This window comes from Erithacus rubecula (assembly GCF_903797595.1).
Source record: "Erithacus rubecula genome assembly, chromosome: 3".
In the NCBI taxonomy this organism is placed as follows: Eukaryota; Metazoa; Chordata; class Aves; order Passeriformes; family Muscicapidae; genus Erithacus; species Erithacus rubecula.
The window spans coordinates 145,807,929-145,822,342 of record NC_136689.1 but is presented as its reverse complement, the minus strand read 5'-3'; the positions used below and the strand labels follow the sequence as shown (position 1 = coordinate 145,822,342).

Sequence of the window (14,414 nt, the reverse complement as noted above, 5' to 3'; positions counted from 1 at the left end):
TCTCTCACCTCTGTCACTTGGTGGGAACTGCTAATCCAAGTGAAATATTAGGAGTTATTCTCATCTTGGTGTCAGCATTAGGTAACTGTATTATGGGTAGGGAAAGGGAAAAAAAATCTTCTTGTCAACCTTTGTGAGAAGTTTGAGAAATATATCATGAATAGCAGGTTGTAAGTAGGTAATTGGGTTATTTGGAAGGTATTTTATGAGCATTTAATGTGCCTCTTTTTCTTCCTTCCAGTCAAGTTCAGAGGTAGCTTTTCCTTTCATTCTTCTTTTCCTGCATCCTGTGTTTTCTGTTTCCAAGAGTCTTTTTTGGATGTGGAATAAAAGTGTGCAGAAGCCTTGTAAGGCTGGGTATCCTACATATGTGATATTACATCTTTGTACAAAAATGACAGGGACACATCATTATAATAAATTGCTCTTGTAGAAAACCTTTCTTTTATTAAAGTCAAGGCCATGTTTCTCATTTAAAGGGAAAGTAAAAATGCCCTCAGTTGGCCAAGGTCACACAGCTCAACACCATAAACACTTCCTGACATCTCACTGAACTCTGTGTGAAGAAACTCTTGTTAAGAAACAAATGTTCTTCCCTGATGGGTCTTACAGCCTTACTTAGAACAACTGCAATGGGCAGTGATTGCTCTGAGCACTGGGGTAAGGAAGAAAAATGGCAGAGCCAGCAGTAAGGGGGTGGAAATGGTGGAATGCAATCGTGGGAGTAATTCAGCTTCTTTCTTGGTGCTTGACTGCAGAGGTTTTTGGTAAAATCAATGAAGCAGTTATATAAATGATTGGGAAGCTAAATAGCTTGGTGGAATGTCTGCCAGTGAGCTGAGCCACTGGTTTGCAACGCCTCCAGAGCATTCACAAAGGGAAACATATAACAAATTATGTTTTATCCAGCCTCTGAATCAATGCATGAAATTGAAAAGGTTTTCCTTCCTCATCTTCAGTCAGTACTTCAGTACTAGCAAGAGCTGTGAAACATTCTCAGGACTGAATATTTTGCCTTTTTCTCTTTATCTCAGTGGTGAAGAGATAATGCCAAATGCATGGATATAGAAATCATAAAGCTTGAAATATCCAGCCTCTCTTTTGGAATTTCACAGGTTATAGAGAACACATTGCTTATTCCCCATCAGTGGACTTAGGCACTTGTATTTGAATAAAGCATAATTTTCACAAAGGTCTCCATAGTCTCATTTTGAACTCTTCAGGAGATAACAGATCCATTGTTTTTCATTTTGTCCTGTTCCAGTGGTTAGGCATATTTGCTGTTAGATGTATGTGCTTTATTTCCAATTTGATATTGTGTAGCTTCCCATTTCAATTTTTGTTCTGCTTTTCTTCACTAGATTAAAGAGGTCTCAAGAAACTACTATGTTTGGCCCATGAAAGCATTCATAGTTTGGAATTAAATGAATTAACTCCAGTGAAGCCTTCATTTCCATAAGCTACAGAGCTTGACTTAGTTTTGGCACTAACCTATAACAGAATTTTTATGAACACATTTTTGATAGTCGTAGGGATCACAAGATCATAGAATCATTTAAGTTGGAAAAAACCTCTAAGATCAACAACTCCAACCATTAACCCACAACTGCCAACTCCACCATTAAACAATTCCCTAAGTTCCATACCTACACCTCTTATAAATTCCCCCAGGGATGGTGACTCCACCACTTCCATGGACAGCTTGTTCCAATGCCTCACTATGCTTTAGGAGAAGTAATTTTTTCCCCAATCTTAACCTCCCCTGGAGCAAGTTGAGGCCATTTTATTTTGTCCTGTCTCTTGTAACCTGGGAGAAGAAGCCAACCCCCCCTGAGTACAGCCTCCTTTCAGGAGTTGTACAGAGTGAGAAGGTCTGAGCCTCCTTTTCTCCAGGCTGAACACCCCCAGCTCCCTCAGCTGCTCCTCCTCAGATTTGTGCTGCAGACCCTTCCCCAGTTCCATGACCTTCTCTGGACAGGCTTCAGCACCTCAAAGTATTTCTTTTTATGAGGACCCAGGGCTGGACAGGGGGTTTGAAGTGCAGTCTCACCAGTGCTGAGTAGAGGGGGAATGGTCACTGCCCTGGTCCTGTTGGCCTGTTGGAGCAGCAAAAACTGTGGACCAGGGATGAAAGAGGCTGATCCTAAATGGACTTATTCAGAAGATAGGGGCCCAAATTGGAAGCTATGGCCTTGAGCAAAGGTGATGATGGTGTTGTTTAGATGTAGTAGCTTCTACCTTGAAAGAGGAACCCTGGTTAGGTACCAGTCTCTGCTTCAAAGACAGATTAAGAAAGCTTTTGTTGTTGTTTTCCTGGTAATTTCTTAACCTTTGGAACATGGAGCAAAGCCAACTTCTTCCTAATGTTTTGATACTAAAATGCAATACTTTCTGACACCTACAAGATATATTCCAGCCTGAGTTTAAAAAAAGAGATGGATAATTTGGAGCTATAAGGATGCTTTTTGGACTCTTAAAGAATTCACTGTAGGGTATGGCTAAGTGTCTGAAAGCAAAAGTCCCAATTGAAGTGGTTACTATCAAATTTTTCTCTTTTGTATGTTTGACAGGAGATGCTCTAAGGAGAGAATCCAAAGGCATGGGTTGCTGAGCCTAGCCAAGACTGGCCAATGTCAGTATGCTCTGCATGGGATACAGAGTAGATGTGAAGGCAGCATCAAACATAGAAATAAAACCTGTGAAACTGTGTTCTAGGGACAATGAGTGATACTGGTGTTCTCTGTGCTCACTGTGACCTTAAAGCTGATAATAAAATAATGACTTTTATCCATAAAACTCAAAATAGCATGGAACTTTTTTATTGTAGTTTTTTTTATTTTTTTTATTTTTTAAAAATGTATTTCTCAGGCACATAGAGGACCTTCTGCTCTAGTCCTCTACCTCTGAAATTGATGTGAGCAAAATGATGGGGTGAATTGGTGCCTGAGATCACCTTGCAGGCATGCTATATAGGAAACTTTCAGCTCATAAAGGTGAGGACAGCATAGCTCTGGGTGGGAAATATGGTGGAAATCCATAAGCTGCAATGGGCATGTCACCTGCCTTGTCTGAGAGAGTAAGAGGAGGAAATGTTGTTACTTAAATTAAGTTTTAAATATTGGTGAGTTTTTTGTTTCTGAATAAATTCGGAGTGGATAAATAAAATGGAAATTATGAGTACTTGGATTTCTGTTTGTTCTGAAGGAAGCAATTAAAAAAACCCAAACCAAACCACCAATAAAAAAGGATGTTGTTGGAGATGGTTCCATGAAAACTTGCCTGTAAATATCCTTGTGGTGGCTTCTGAGAGGTGATGGGTCCTGCCAAGTTAATTGCCAGGAAAAGAGGAGCCCCACAGGGCAGCAGTGATTGCACACTGCAGTGTCAGCTGTGGCATGTGGGATGTATTCCCTGTGCCCTCATTATCCTCTGAGCAGGTCTGGGACTGCCAAGCTGCCAAGTGTAACATCTTGAAGATTATTAGGCTCTTAATGAAGAATGAGCTGCAAAGGCACAGTGTTGATTCAGCTTGTGGTACAGATCCTGCTAGGACCTTCTTCCCAGCATCACTCAGATGGGAAAAGTGCTAAAGAACAGTTCCCAGCTCGCTCAAGCCTCTGGTCTTGCCTTTCTTAGCAACAGGGACACAGGGAATGAATTGGTGTCACTGCAAGTCTTGGTTTTATCCATGCAGAATATGGTGACTCCGAGACAGTGTTAACTGACAGGTAACTCCTGACTCCTGGATGGAGCTTTAGAGCACATCCAAAAGAAGAAATCACTCATCTGAAGCAAAATTGCTTGGTGATTTATAGAAACTTACAAAACTGAGAGCCTGTCAAAATAGTCTCTGTTTGGAATGATGAATAGGGGGAAGCTGTTGTATTTTTTAGTATTTGAAGTAAGTGATGGGTCAGTTCAAATTATACTTAATGTCCTGTGGCTGTAATAATATCCCTTGGAGTAGCCTATGTCAGTATTGCTGGGCCATACTTTTTTGCAATAAAAAGTCATTTCACACATATAATTTGTTTTAGAACCTTAGATTTTCAGCAAACCAGCTGAGATTGCTTCTTCGTCTCCATGTGGCAATGGTGGTGTTTCTTTATTTTCAATTAATATTGCAAAACTGAAGGAGGCACTGATTTCAGGACCCTCAAAAGATATATAGATTGTGAAACAGAGAGATGTTCAGTATATCAATATTACTATAATATCCTGTGATTCTTGATCTGGAAGTATTTCACAAACAGAAAAACAAAACACCTTGAGGTGAGGGAGATCTGGGTCAGGAGATGTAGCATGAGATGGCATTTTACAGGAGATCAACCAGCCCTGCATATAGCTGTTGTTTTCACATGAAAGAACTGAATGAATCAGCATCTGGGTGGCTCTGTAACTCTGACAGCTATCACATATAGAACACCTTAGGGGTAAATAGACAGAAAAGAAGAAAATTTTTAGAAAAAAAAATGGGCCTTATCTGCTAAAGTTATGTAAACAATGGAAATTTTTTTGTTTTTCTGGAACAGCTAATGAGAACATTCCTTAAAAACTGCTGTAAGCCTCAAGTGCCTGGAGGTATGCATATTGAGTTTTTGCCCCTTCCCTCTCATCTGCCAGCTGTTCTGCTGTCATATTTCTTTTCCCTTCTCCAGCAAGTAGAACTGGGGAAAGCACAGCTCCTGAATTGTGTCACTACACAGAAGAAGATTGATGGGGAGGTTAATAAGTTGACTGTGCAATTATAACACTCACCATGTACCACTGATGATGGTTAATGTGGTTATTTCCTGCTCCTCTGATGATTTTTCTGCCTGTTTGTCAAGTCACTGTGGAGCCAGGCTCTGCTCCCTGCCTTGCTGCTCCACAGTGGGCAGCCCCAGGAAACTTGCCTATCAGGCACTTTTCTGTGCTGGGTGTTTGTATAAACTCCTTGACTCCCAGTGCACTTAGGAAAGGCAGCTGAAGTTCTGCTAATGAAAAAAGGATTAGATGAGGTTTGGTATTTTTTTTTTTTTTTTTTTAATTGCTGTGCTTTTCCAAATGTGAAAACAACTGCAAAATAATTGGGAACGGATTAAAGCTGAGGACAGGGAGTGATTTTTTTTTCCCCCCTGTGTTTAAAAGCTACTTTTTGAATCACTTTTTTTTGTTAGCACACAGTTATAAATGATATCACATCTATCACACTGTTCTCAGTAGAGTTTAAACTCTGTGGTTTGAGTCTTAATGTGAGCCAAGAGTAGATACCTTGACTGCTGTCAGTGCCTAACTGTGAATTTCTAAATATACATTATAAAAATTGGTCAATGGCATAAATTAATTAACACAAAACCTCCTTCACTGCCCTTCAAACCAACACTCTTGCTACAGGTATGGCTTTGTGCTAGAATATAGACATGATGGTTGCAAAAATGCTCTTGGAGAACTACAAAGTAATGATTTTTGTACAGAACTGTTATCCAGATTGTCAATATTCCATCTGCTTTAATGATTGAGTACTTCAAAGCATAAGCTGCCCTTGATGCAGCTGATTGTATGTTGCTTTTCAGAGAAGAAAGCTGTGGGTTTCAGCCTGTTTATTTATAATCATTTAAGAGCTCCTGACATGGATCTTTGTGGAGGAACTGAGGTACAAATTTCTGAGGAAGCAGCCTGCTACTGTTTGTTTCTGTGTAGAGTACCATTGTAGAAAGAAATAAGGTGACATCAAAGAATATAGTCAAATTTTGCCAAGGCTTTCTTCTCCTAATAGAGAAAAATCTATGAAAGTTTTCAATATTTGCTAGCTGCTTTGGCTGAAGTGTTATGATATCAAGGCAATTTGGTTTCATTAACCCAGGCATCCGTGTTTCAAGGGATAATTACTGGGTGTTTAGCTTTGTAGGTCCTTCCTGTATGAACAATTCTATCCTTTATGAACAAGAAACCCTGAGGATGGCTATGAGGGAAAGCTGAATACACTAATGGTACCATAAAGTCATGGAGTACAACAAGGAGACTGAGACCATAAATAATAGCTGTGCTCCACAGAAAACTGATGCTACAATGAGAAATAACATTGCTGAACCTATAAGGTCAGCACATATGAAAAGGAACAAACAGTGCAATTGCTGGGGTGACAAATAACCAGCAAGTACAGAAAAATAGTCTCATGCAGAGATTTACCTTCTACAGTAAAAAGTGAAATTCCTCACTAAAACTTGTTCATGGCAATGAGGTGATTTAGCAGTAATGAGCTGATTTAGCAAACTCTTTATCTGGTCAGCACAGACTCAGGCTTCCCTAACCAGTGATTTTTCTTGGGAAAACAGTTATGCTAATGGGGATTTTGAGAGGGATACCAGAGAAAGACAACTGTGGCTGATAAGAAGCAGAAAATTTGGGCCTGTGCTAAAGAGCAGTGCAGCTGGACTCATAACTCCAGTCTCCAATCCTGTTATCCAGTTAACACCTTCCACTCACTGCAAATTGTTACAGAGGTGGTGAGAATTAGAAAATCAGAATTAGAAAATCTGGTCAATAAGCAAGAATTAAATGTTTAGAGGACTCGGAGGAGTGAACCCATCCAGCACAGAAAAAGAAAAAAAAGCTGTTAAGGAGAGGACAGTTGTTAATGAACTGTTTAAACGAGCCAAAATTTCCTTATTTAGTGCCTGAAATACCACTGTAAACATGAAATTAATTTAAATGCTTCAGGTGTCATCACTTCCATGTCTCCATCTCCTACAGTATCAGCACTTGCCTAGGTGAGCTGAAGGGTTTGATTTTCCACATAAAAGTGATATTTATGGGGACTGAAAGGAGTAACATTTGGAATGAGAGCTCAGTTACTGTTGAAACATCACTGGGTGTAACATTTCAGACTGTTCATTGCCTTCTCTCTTCAGACCCACTATTCAGTGATATAACTTTCTATTGAATTTACCTGCATATCTTTCCTATTTTCTGTTTCAGAATATGGCAATTTATGGATAAAACATTGCCCTACAAACCTGTTCATTGGGTCACTTTACACTGAAATGCATTTTTTAAAAATCTCATTACAATTAAACACTTTCATGTTTTGGTACCTCTTTTGTTAGTGAACAGTAATGTCTTCAAAAATATATTAGCCAGCATGGTCCAGCCAAATTGGCCATTTTCTAAAAATGAGTCTAATCCAGGGGCAGTGCTCCTAAGAATCCCGAGTTTTTAATCAGGGCCAGGTAACAGCAGCCTGCAGAAAGCAAGTCTGTATTTACACAGAATCTGTATGTTGCACTGTAGTGTTTGAGCATGGTCCATCTGGGGATTGCTGTGTGATTACAGGTTCTGCTCTGCTGTCTGTGATTTACTTTAAAGATAGTATTTACTGAAACAAGCCCAGCTCCTTTAAGAACAGACTTGATGAGAGGTTCATTCGTGCACTTTACTGCCTGCTGTGAGTTATGGCATGAGTGCATGTACAAATCTGGGCTACATATTTACTCTTTCCAAGGTGAAGTTGAATAGCCAGTCCCCAAAAAGTTAACCTAGTTTTGATGCAGGACTTGTAGCACTGAGGTGTGCCCATGTAGCATCTTGCTAGGACTGTCTGTGCTGGCAGGCAAATAATTTAGGGTATTCTCAGTCTTGGCTTCCCCTCATCTTGAGGCAGCTGAGTGGGAGCTTAGCAGTGAGTTTTGTTTCCTGCTTCAACACACACTCATTTTACAGGCTCAGAAAACCCTTGTTTTGGTGGCAGCTCAGACTGGTGACAGAGTGAAGAGCTAAGCTCTGGAAAACAACCCTGGGGAATCAGATTAGTTTCTTGACTGTACAACTGATTCAGCTGTAGGCTCCGGTCATGTCATTCAACATGTAAGTCTGTTGTCTGTTTGTCTGTGTGCCAGTCAGGACACCAGAATGTGTTTGAGCCCTCCAAAGAGGATGATGGATGTGCCATAATACCCACAGGAGAGCCTCGACCTCCTGCCATGGCTGCAAGAGATCAGCTGGGCACCAACATGCAATTTATCTACAGTGACCCAGCTGTGAGGAGGATCCCTTAGTCTATTTGAAGAGTGAACTCAATGGAATCACTGAGTTTAGGACAAGATTCTTCTCTTCTGTCTTCCAGATCCTCATACCTGGGTGGATGACACACTTTAAAATCCTTTGGCTGTATTGTCAATATTTTTCCTGTAGTTATGGGGACAAGGCAACTGCCTTAGATTGTATAAATCCACTTGAAGGCAATTAAAGGTGAGAAGAACCTACTCAATCTCCTTTTGTTTTGCTTTAATCTGAAAAATCCGACGCAGCAGAGTGGTGGCCTACACCTTCTGTGTCTGGATATTCAGAGGTTAATCACAGCTGACTGGGGAGACGTTTGTTAAAATATAGGAATTTGAGTCTCATCGAAATATCACACCAGAAAAATAAAACTCACAATCCTTCTAAAAAAAATTAAACCCTTTTTATTTGTATATTTATTTTTATATATAAAAGAAATACAAAAAACAACCCCACAAACAATGCTGATTATGGCAATTCAGTTTTGTCAGCCCCCTCTGCTTGGGCTGCTGCCTCAGATCCACCGGGAGTGAGCAAAGTCCTCCGGTTGTAATGTCCTTTTATGATTCCAGAGTTATTGTTCTCATTAAGAATTTGCTTCTGTTTTTGCCTGTTAAGAGACTGTACAAGTCCTAATACAACAGCTGCTAATGAATACTGTCCAGTCAGTTTTCTTGGTTGTAGGATTAGAGGATTTGGTTGAACTCTTCCTAGAAGAAAATATGTTTTGATTTTTCCTTCCTGTTCACTGATACCTTTGACATAAATTTCTCCCCGGTAGTCGAAGGCAAATCCTCGGTCCTTCAGGATCAGATAGGTTTCTTCAGGCACTTGTATTCTGTCACTAACACCTGTGCTGTCCATCCGACTTGCTAAATTCACTGTTTTGCCCCAGATGTCGTACTGGGGTTTCTTAGCACCGATAACTCCTGCTACAACAGAGCCATGGCTAATCCCTGATTAGAAAAAAAAAAAAAAAAAAAGAAAGAAAAATAGAAGATAAACTGTGTACAATAATGACTAAACCCCATATTTGTAGTTAAGAATCAGGTGAAGCCTGGTTCAGATACAGATCTCCAGGCTTAAGAGAGAGGTGCATATATAGAGAAATTAAACAAACAAAAAAATCTGGAAAAGCTTGGAAGCTTGAAAAGTGATATCAACAGGTATATTTTATGGGACACCCATGTCAGTGGAATCACAATACTTATGTGTCATCTGTATTCCTCACATTATTGCCAAAACTCCTGAAAACTTATTCTCAGATAGTAGGAAAGATTTCTGCAACTACACTTGTTGAGGGCAACCTTGTTAATGCTTTACAGTCAAGAAATTGCATTCCTATGTTCCATGAAATAAAAATACTAAAGCCTTGCATGAAGTTATTACAAGATTGTATTTTGCAAGATTGTTGCATAAAAAGACAAGCAATAGCTATTTTTTCTATATCAGAATTAAAGAATAGTTTTAGTAGAGAGTAAGATATCTTTTAGAAAAAGATTTTAGTTTTTTAGTTTTTTTATCTATTTTTAAAGATTTTTTTTAAATGGTTATAAAAATTTTATCAAATACTTTTGCATCCATGCTCTATGAAATCTTTGCATGTGATCCACGCTTAGTAAGTGTGGATGCCTGGTCCTTGAGAAATCTTGGGAACTATGAGTTTTGTGATCAAAACTTTTAGGAAGTGCAGATCAGATAGTGGTGCTGAGATCCTCCATGCTGTGACTAATGAATATATTTCAGTTTTTCTATGGCATGATTATCTATAAAAGACATGTCCCTTCCAGGTGTTTGATTTGTTTTATTTTGTTTTGTTTAGGCTAGTGATTCACTCAGCATGAGAAGTCATTAAATTTACTCCTGCTATGTGCCATATATTCAGGTCAATTTTTATGTCCCATTCCACTAGCCATGCAGGATATTCCATCCAGAGCAATAGCTTACCCATCACAGAGAGAATTCAGAGATGCTGCCCCTGGTCAGGTCAGAGATGGAATTAAATTTTTGTGGAAAACAGAAGTACTACTCCCAGGGTTTAGGAGAAACTAATTTTGTCCCTTTACTGAAGAAGAGTATTATACAGGGAGATTAATTAGAGTCTGTGTGAGTATCAGTCTTGGAGTTGGATCTAGGTTGTCCTGTTTACTTTCTGTGTTATATCTGTGGGTTCTTAGTACCAGATTTACTAAAGACAGTAAATCAATCATGTTCCCCACTCACAATTCATTGAAACTTTGAATTCCTGCAATCACCAAATCAAGGCCTATATTCTGCAAATGGAGTATTTAATATTTCTGACTTTTCCTGGGATGAATCAATTTGAAACCAGAGGATACAGTACTTGGGCTCTCTTAAATTATGCATGTCCTTGCAATGTTCCTGGAGACAAATCACATCCTTGCAGACAAAACCCCATTTTAGCTCTCGTGTTTGACCCGTGCTTACCAATACGGAGTTCAAAGTTGTTGAACGAGTGCTTGTTGATCTCCTGTATGCTTTCATTCAGAGCTATGGAGAAGTCAGCCAAGGCACACAAATGCCCCCATTTGTCTTCACATTGCTGAGGAAAAAGTTATGCATTAATATGTTAATAAAGTTTTGCATTTGCCCAGCTGCCACCCATCCCTGCAAGTGCCAAGTGCTCAGATATGGAACCCAGGCTCAACATTCTAGATGGAAGAGAGGTACACTGCTATTAATGGTAATACTTCCCATTATGTTATACTAGTATAACTGGATAGAGAGCAGCTTAAAGGGCCAGAGAAAGTAACTTTCTGTCAACAATCTGGTGGGCAATCATGAGAATTAACAAGGCATGTGAAACATGTCTAAGGCTGAGAAGGAAAGTATAGAGAGGATTGAGATTGTTCAGACTCAAAGGTCAAAATCAAGTGAGAACATGGGCTTATGACCCACATAAGCAAGAAGCAGAGTGAAAGAAGTGAAGGATGTGCAATTTTCCTTTACTGAAACCATCACCCAGGAAAAGCATCAGTTCAAGTGCTCTCAGAGATGTAATGATGACAGGAACAACAGGGCAAGCCAGGCAATCTGGGGTTGGTTAAGGGAGAGAGGAAAGGCTCTTCTGTAGTTCATTAATTGCCTTTGCTTAGGGCTTCCTGCTCCTTCCCTTCCATTTCCATGCCTACAAAGCAGTGGATATACAGATGGGGACCAGCAGTAGGTTTTAGTCTTCCCAGAACACCAACAGAACAGATGATGGGCAGGGACTCTCAAGGGAGGCAGCAGAGTAAGGAACAGCTGTAGGTTTGGCCCAACGATTGTATCTCATCTCTTCTGCAGCAAGGTAATTCTTTCTTCAAGTGTCCAGTTCATAGTACAAAGGACTGTAAGTTTCTCCCTGGGCATGCAGTCCAGCCCTTTGCAGTTTTCATCATCCTATGTGCTTAATACTGAACATGAACATCTCCTTGGCATCACCCTGTTCTGTTCACACCATGCTTGGTCCTTATCCTTAACTAGCTCTGTTCACAGCATGCCAACCTCCCTCAACAGCCTGCACCTCTTAGGTGCTGACAAGGTGACAGACGTGTACGTATGACAAGTATATTTAAAATGTGTTAAAATTCCATTAAGATATTATAGTTCAAGAAAAGAGAACAGTTAATCAGTCTTGGAAAGGCAGTGAAGCTTTTCTCCCTTGGAATTTTTACCCCCATCAAGAGTCAGAGGAAGTGATTAGGAGCTGTGTAGCTACCTGGTGTTCTATCTTTCTTTGCTCATGTCTACACAGATGCATTTTGACAATCAAAAATCCCATGCATATCTCGTTTTATGGATTTCTAGCTGTCAGCATCACTTGTTACTCTGTAGGCGGGAGATGCTCAGCTAGTTACACTCCATGTGTTTTATAATGTATTCTTAACAAACAGTGGAAATTTTCTGGTTTATAAAGCTCATGATAATCTGGCTTCTGCTTTTCAGAAGTTCTGACCAGTGTGGTTCCCAGCCTGTGACCAGTCAGGGGCAGCACATCCTTTTTGTCCTGCTCTTCCTGGGTACAGGCATCAGTTGCCAAAGAAACAGATTTCAGCAACAAATGACTTCTTATTTGATGTATTTTAGAGCCTCATCTAATTTGTTTCCAGGCAAATTATTGTGTGGAATTATGAATGGATTTCTCTCATCTGTCTTATGTGAGGTTTGTGGCTGTGACTGTGTGTGTGTCCTCTGTGACTATTTGTCCCCTCAGCATGGTTTGCTTGCTCTTCAGTTGAACTGATGATCTGCTTTCTTTCTGATGTGTAGTTACCATGCTGTCTGCAGATAGGCTGTATCAAAAAAGAGTATAAATGCAGAATTATACCTGCATAAGTACACTATCAGTTAATAGATCCTCTTCCTTGATTATTGGAGGTTGTCAGTCATGTTGCTGTCTGAGCTGCTGAGGTGGCTTTAGACTATGTCTGAAGATATAGATAGACCTGATCTAGATTCACATTGGTGTGACTGAAAGGAATTTTTTTTTCTCCTATAAACCTAAATTTGAGGAAAGAATCCATATGGTTCTTGTTCCAAGCACAAGATGACATTTGAATTCATCAAGAAGTGCAACTGCTGTCTGCCAGAAGCCCCAAATGTCTGCTTTATTTTAGCAAAACAAGTTTTATGAACAACATAGAGATGACATATTTTTGAATATGAATGGTCAGAATAATTACAAGCTTTGCTTCTTAAAGAAAATTACCCTCTTACCTGTTTTTCAGGTGATAATCCTGACACGGCCATGTACGTGCTGCCAATTGTTTTAATTTTTTCAATATCTTGAAATCTCTCTTCACCTAGTAACTAATAGATATGTAAAAAGAAAAATACTGTTACCCCTGTAATTCCTAACACAAAATGCTTTTAAAGATGTGAGAATGTAAATTTTTTATACCTGTGGTGTCTTTGAGTCAGTCTGGCACACAATTTATTCTGGGTTCTGGGGAATACTGATCTGGAACTCTGGAACATCATCTACTCACTGAGTGCATGCAAGCTAAATTGTGCTGTTTAGTAAATTCCACAATGGATAATATAAGATATGTATATTCCAGCCTAAGAGAAATGCATCCAAGTTCTGCATTTCCTGAGGTATGATCACTGAATATCAGTGAAGACAAACTCTCTGTTTGTCCCTGTGTATGTATGTGTGAATAGAAGACTTGATCAGAATTCCTAAAACTCAATTGGAGGAACTTGGTTTGAAAATTAAATGCTGCTACATCAACAATTAAGGTGATGAGATCAGTATTCAACCAGACTAGCTGTGGCTCTAAGCAACCTGGTCCAGTGGAAGGTGTCCCTGACCATGGTAGGGGGACTGGAACAAGATAATCTTCCAACCCAAACCATTCTATAATTCTATGATCTTACACAGTCAATGGATGGAGGTAGATGCCTCCAAAGAAATCCTGTAAGAGACCAAGTCCTCTTATATCCCCTGCTTCCCTCTGCTTAGTGTCAGACTGGACACTAGCATGTCCATTGGATCATACAGTCTATACATTTGTTATGTATTTTCCCCTTCTAAAAAAGATTCCAGGAACCAATGGGAAATGGTAAATGCCTGTATTTATTTGGGATTTGCTATAGCTATGGGTGTTAAGTAGGTATAAAGAGCTTGTCAGATTGAGAATTTGGAAGAGAAAGTAAATTTAGTTGAGTGACTAAAGCACTGAATGAAGTGGGAGTGAAAGTTTGGTCCCTATTCCAAGTCCATATTTATGGTTTAACTTAAGGCTTTCCATAAAATAGAAACCAGAACCTTACATTCCTTGAAAGTCCTTAGAAGAATTCAGGATGAGGATTCTATCAGTGATAACAGAGTGTGGGATAAGGGATTAATCACCTCATCACAGGAAAATGTTTATTACTGGTGTCAATGCCAAATACCCTGTGAGTTTGTGATAAGCTATATGGTATCTAATCAATTTAGAGATCAGTATGGTTATGAAGTCATGGGAGAAAAAAAGCACTTCACAAAAAAAAAAAAAAAGGAATTTCAAACTTTCAATTCTAAAGGCTTGATTTATTTGGGGTTTAAAAGGAAAAAAGTCTTTCTGTGGTCATGTAAAAATTTAACTAAATATTTTCCCCTTTATTTTTTACATTGCTGTGCATTTTTTTCCCCATCTTGTGAGTTGGAATTTCCTGCCCATTAAAGGGATTCTTTCATTCAAAGGGAGAAACACACCAAAGGCATAACATGAAATATCCCCTGGCACTAAGTGACCCAGTGCAGCCAGGCAGGGCTTTGCTGTGGGTGTGCAGATATGGCACCATCTGTCCCTAATGGGAGGCTGCTCAGCCTGCAGAGGGAACACAAAGCCATATGCTTCATGGCTCCTGTCCAAGCCAGCAAAGTC

The 14,414-nt window shown here is 39.6% G+C and overlaps 1 protein-coding gene across 2 annotated transcripts in view; it reads right to left on the bottom strand.

The window, feature by feature from the left end:
• Positions 1–8,423: 8,423 nt before the first annotated feature.
• ADCY8 (adenylate cyclase 8) overlaps positions 8,424–14,414 on the bottom strand; it is a gene marked incomplete at its 5' end in the record, with an annotated part of 116,985 nt that continues 110,994 nt past the window's right edge. Inside the window, 3 exons of one of the 2 annotated variants that reach the window (XM_079300677.1) lie at positions 8,424–8,996; positions 10,489–10,603; positions 12,760–12,852. In XM_079300677.1, the coding sequence (XP_079156803.1) occupies positions 8,509–8,996; positions 10,489–10,603; positions 12,760–12,852 (696 nt within the window). In that variant the 3' untranslated portion in view covers positions 8,424–8,508. The remainder of the gene's footprint in view (positions 8,997–10,488; positions 10,604–12,759; positions 12,853–14,414) is intronic. The other variant, XM_079300676.1, reaches the window with a different exon arrangement.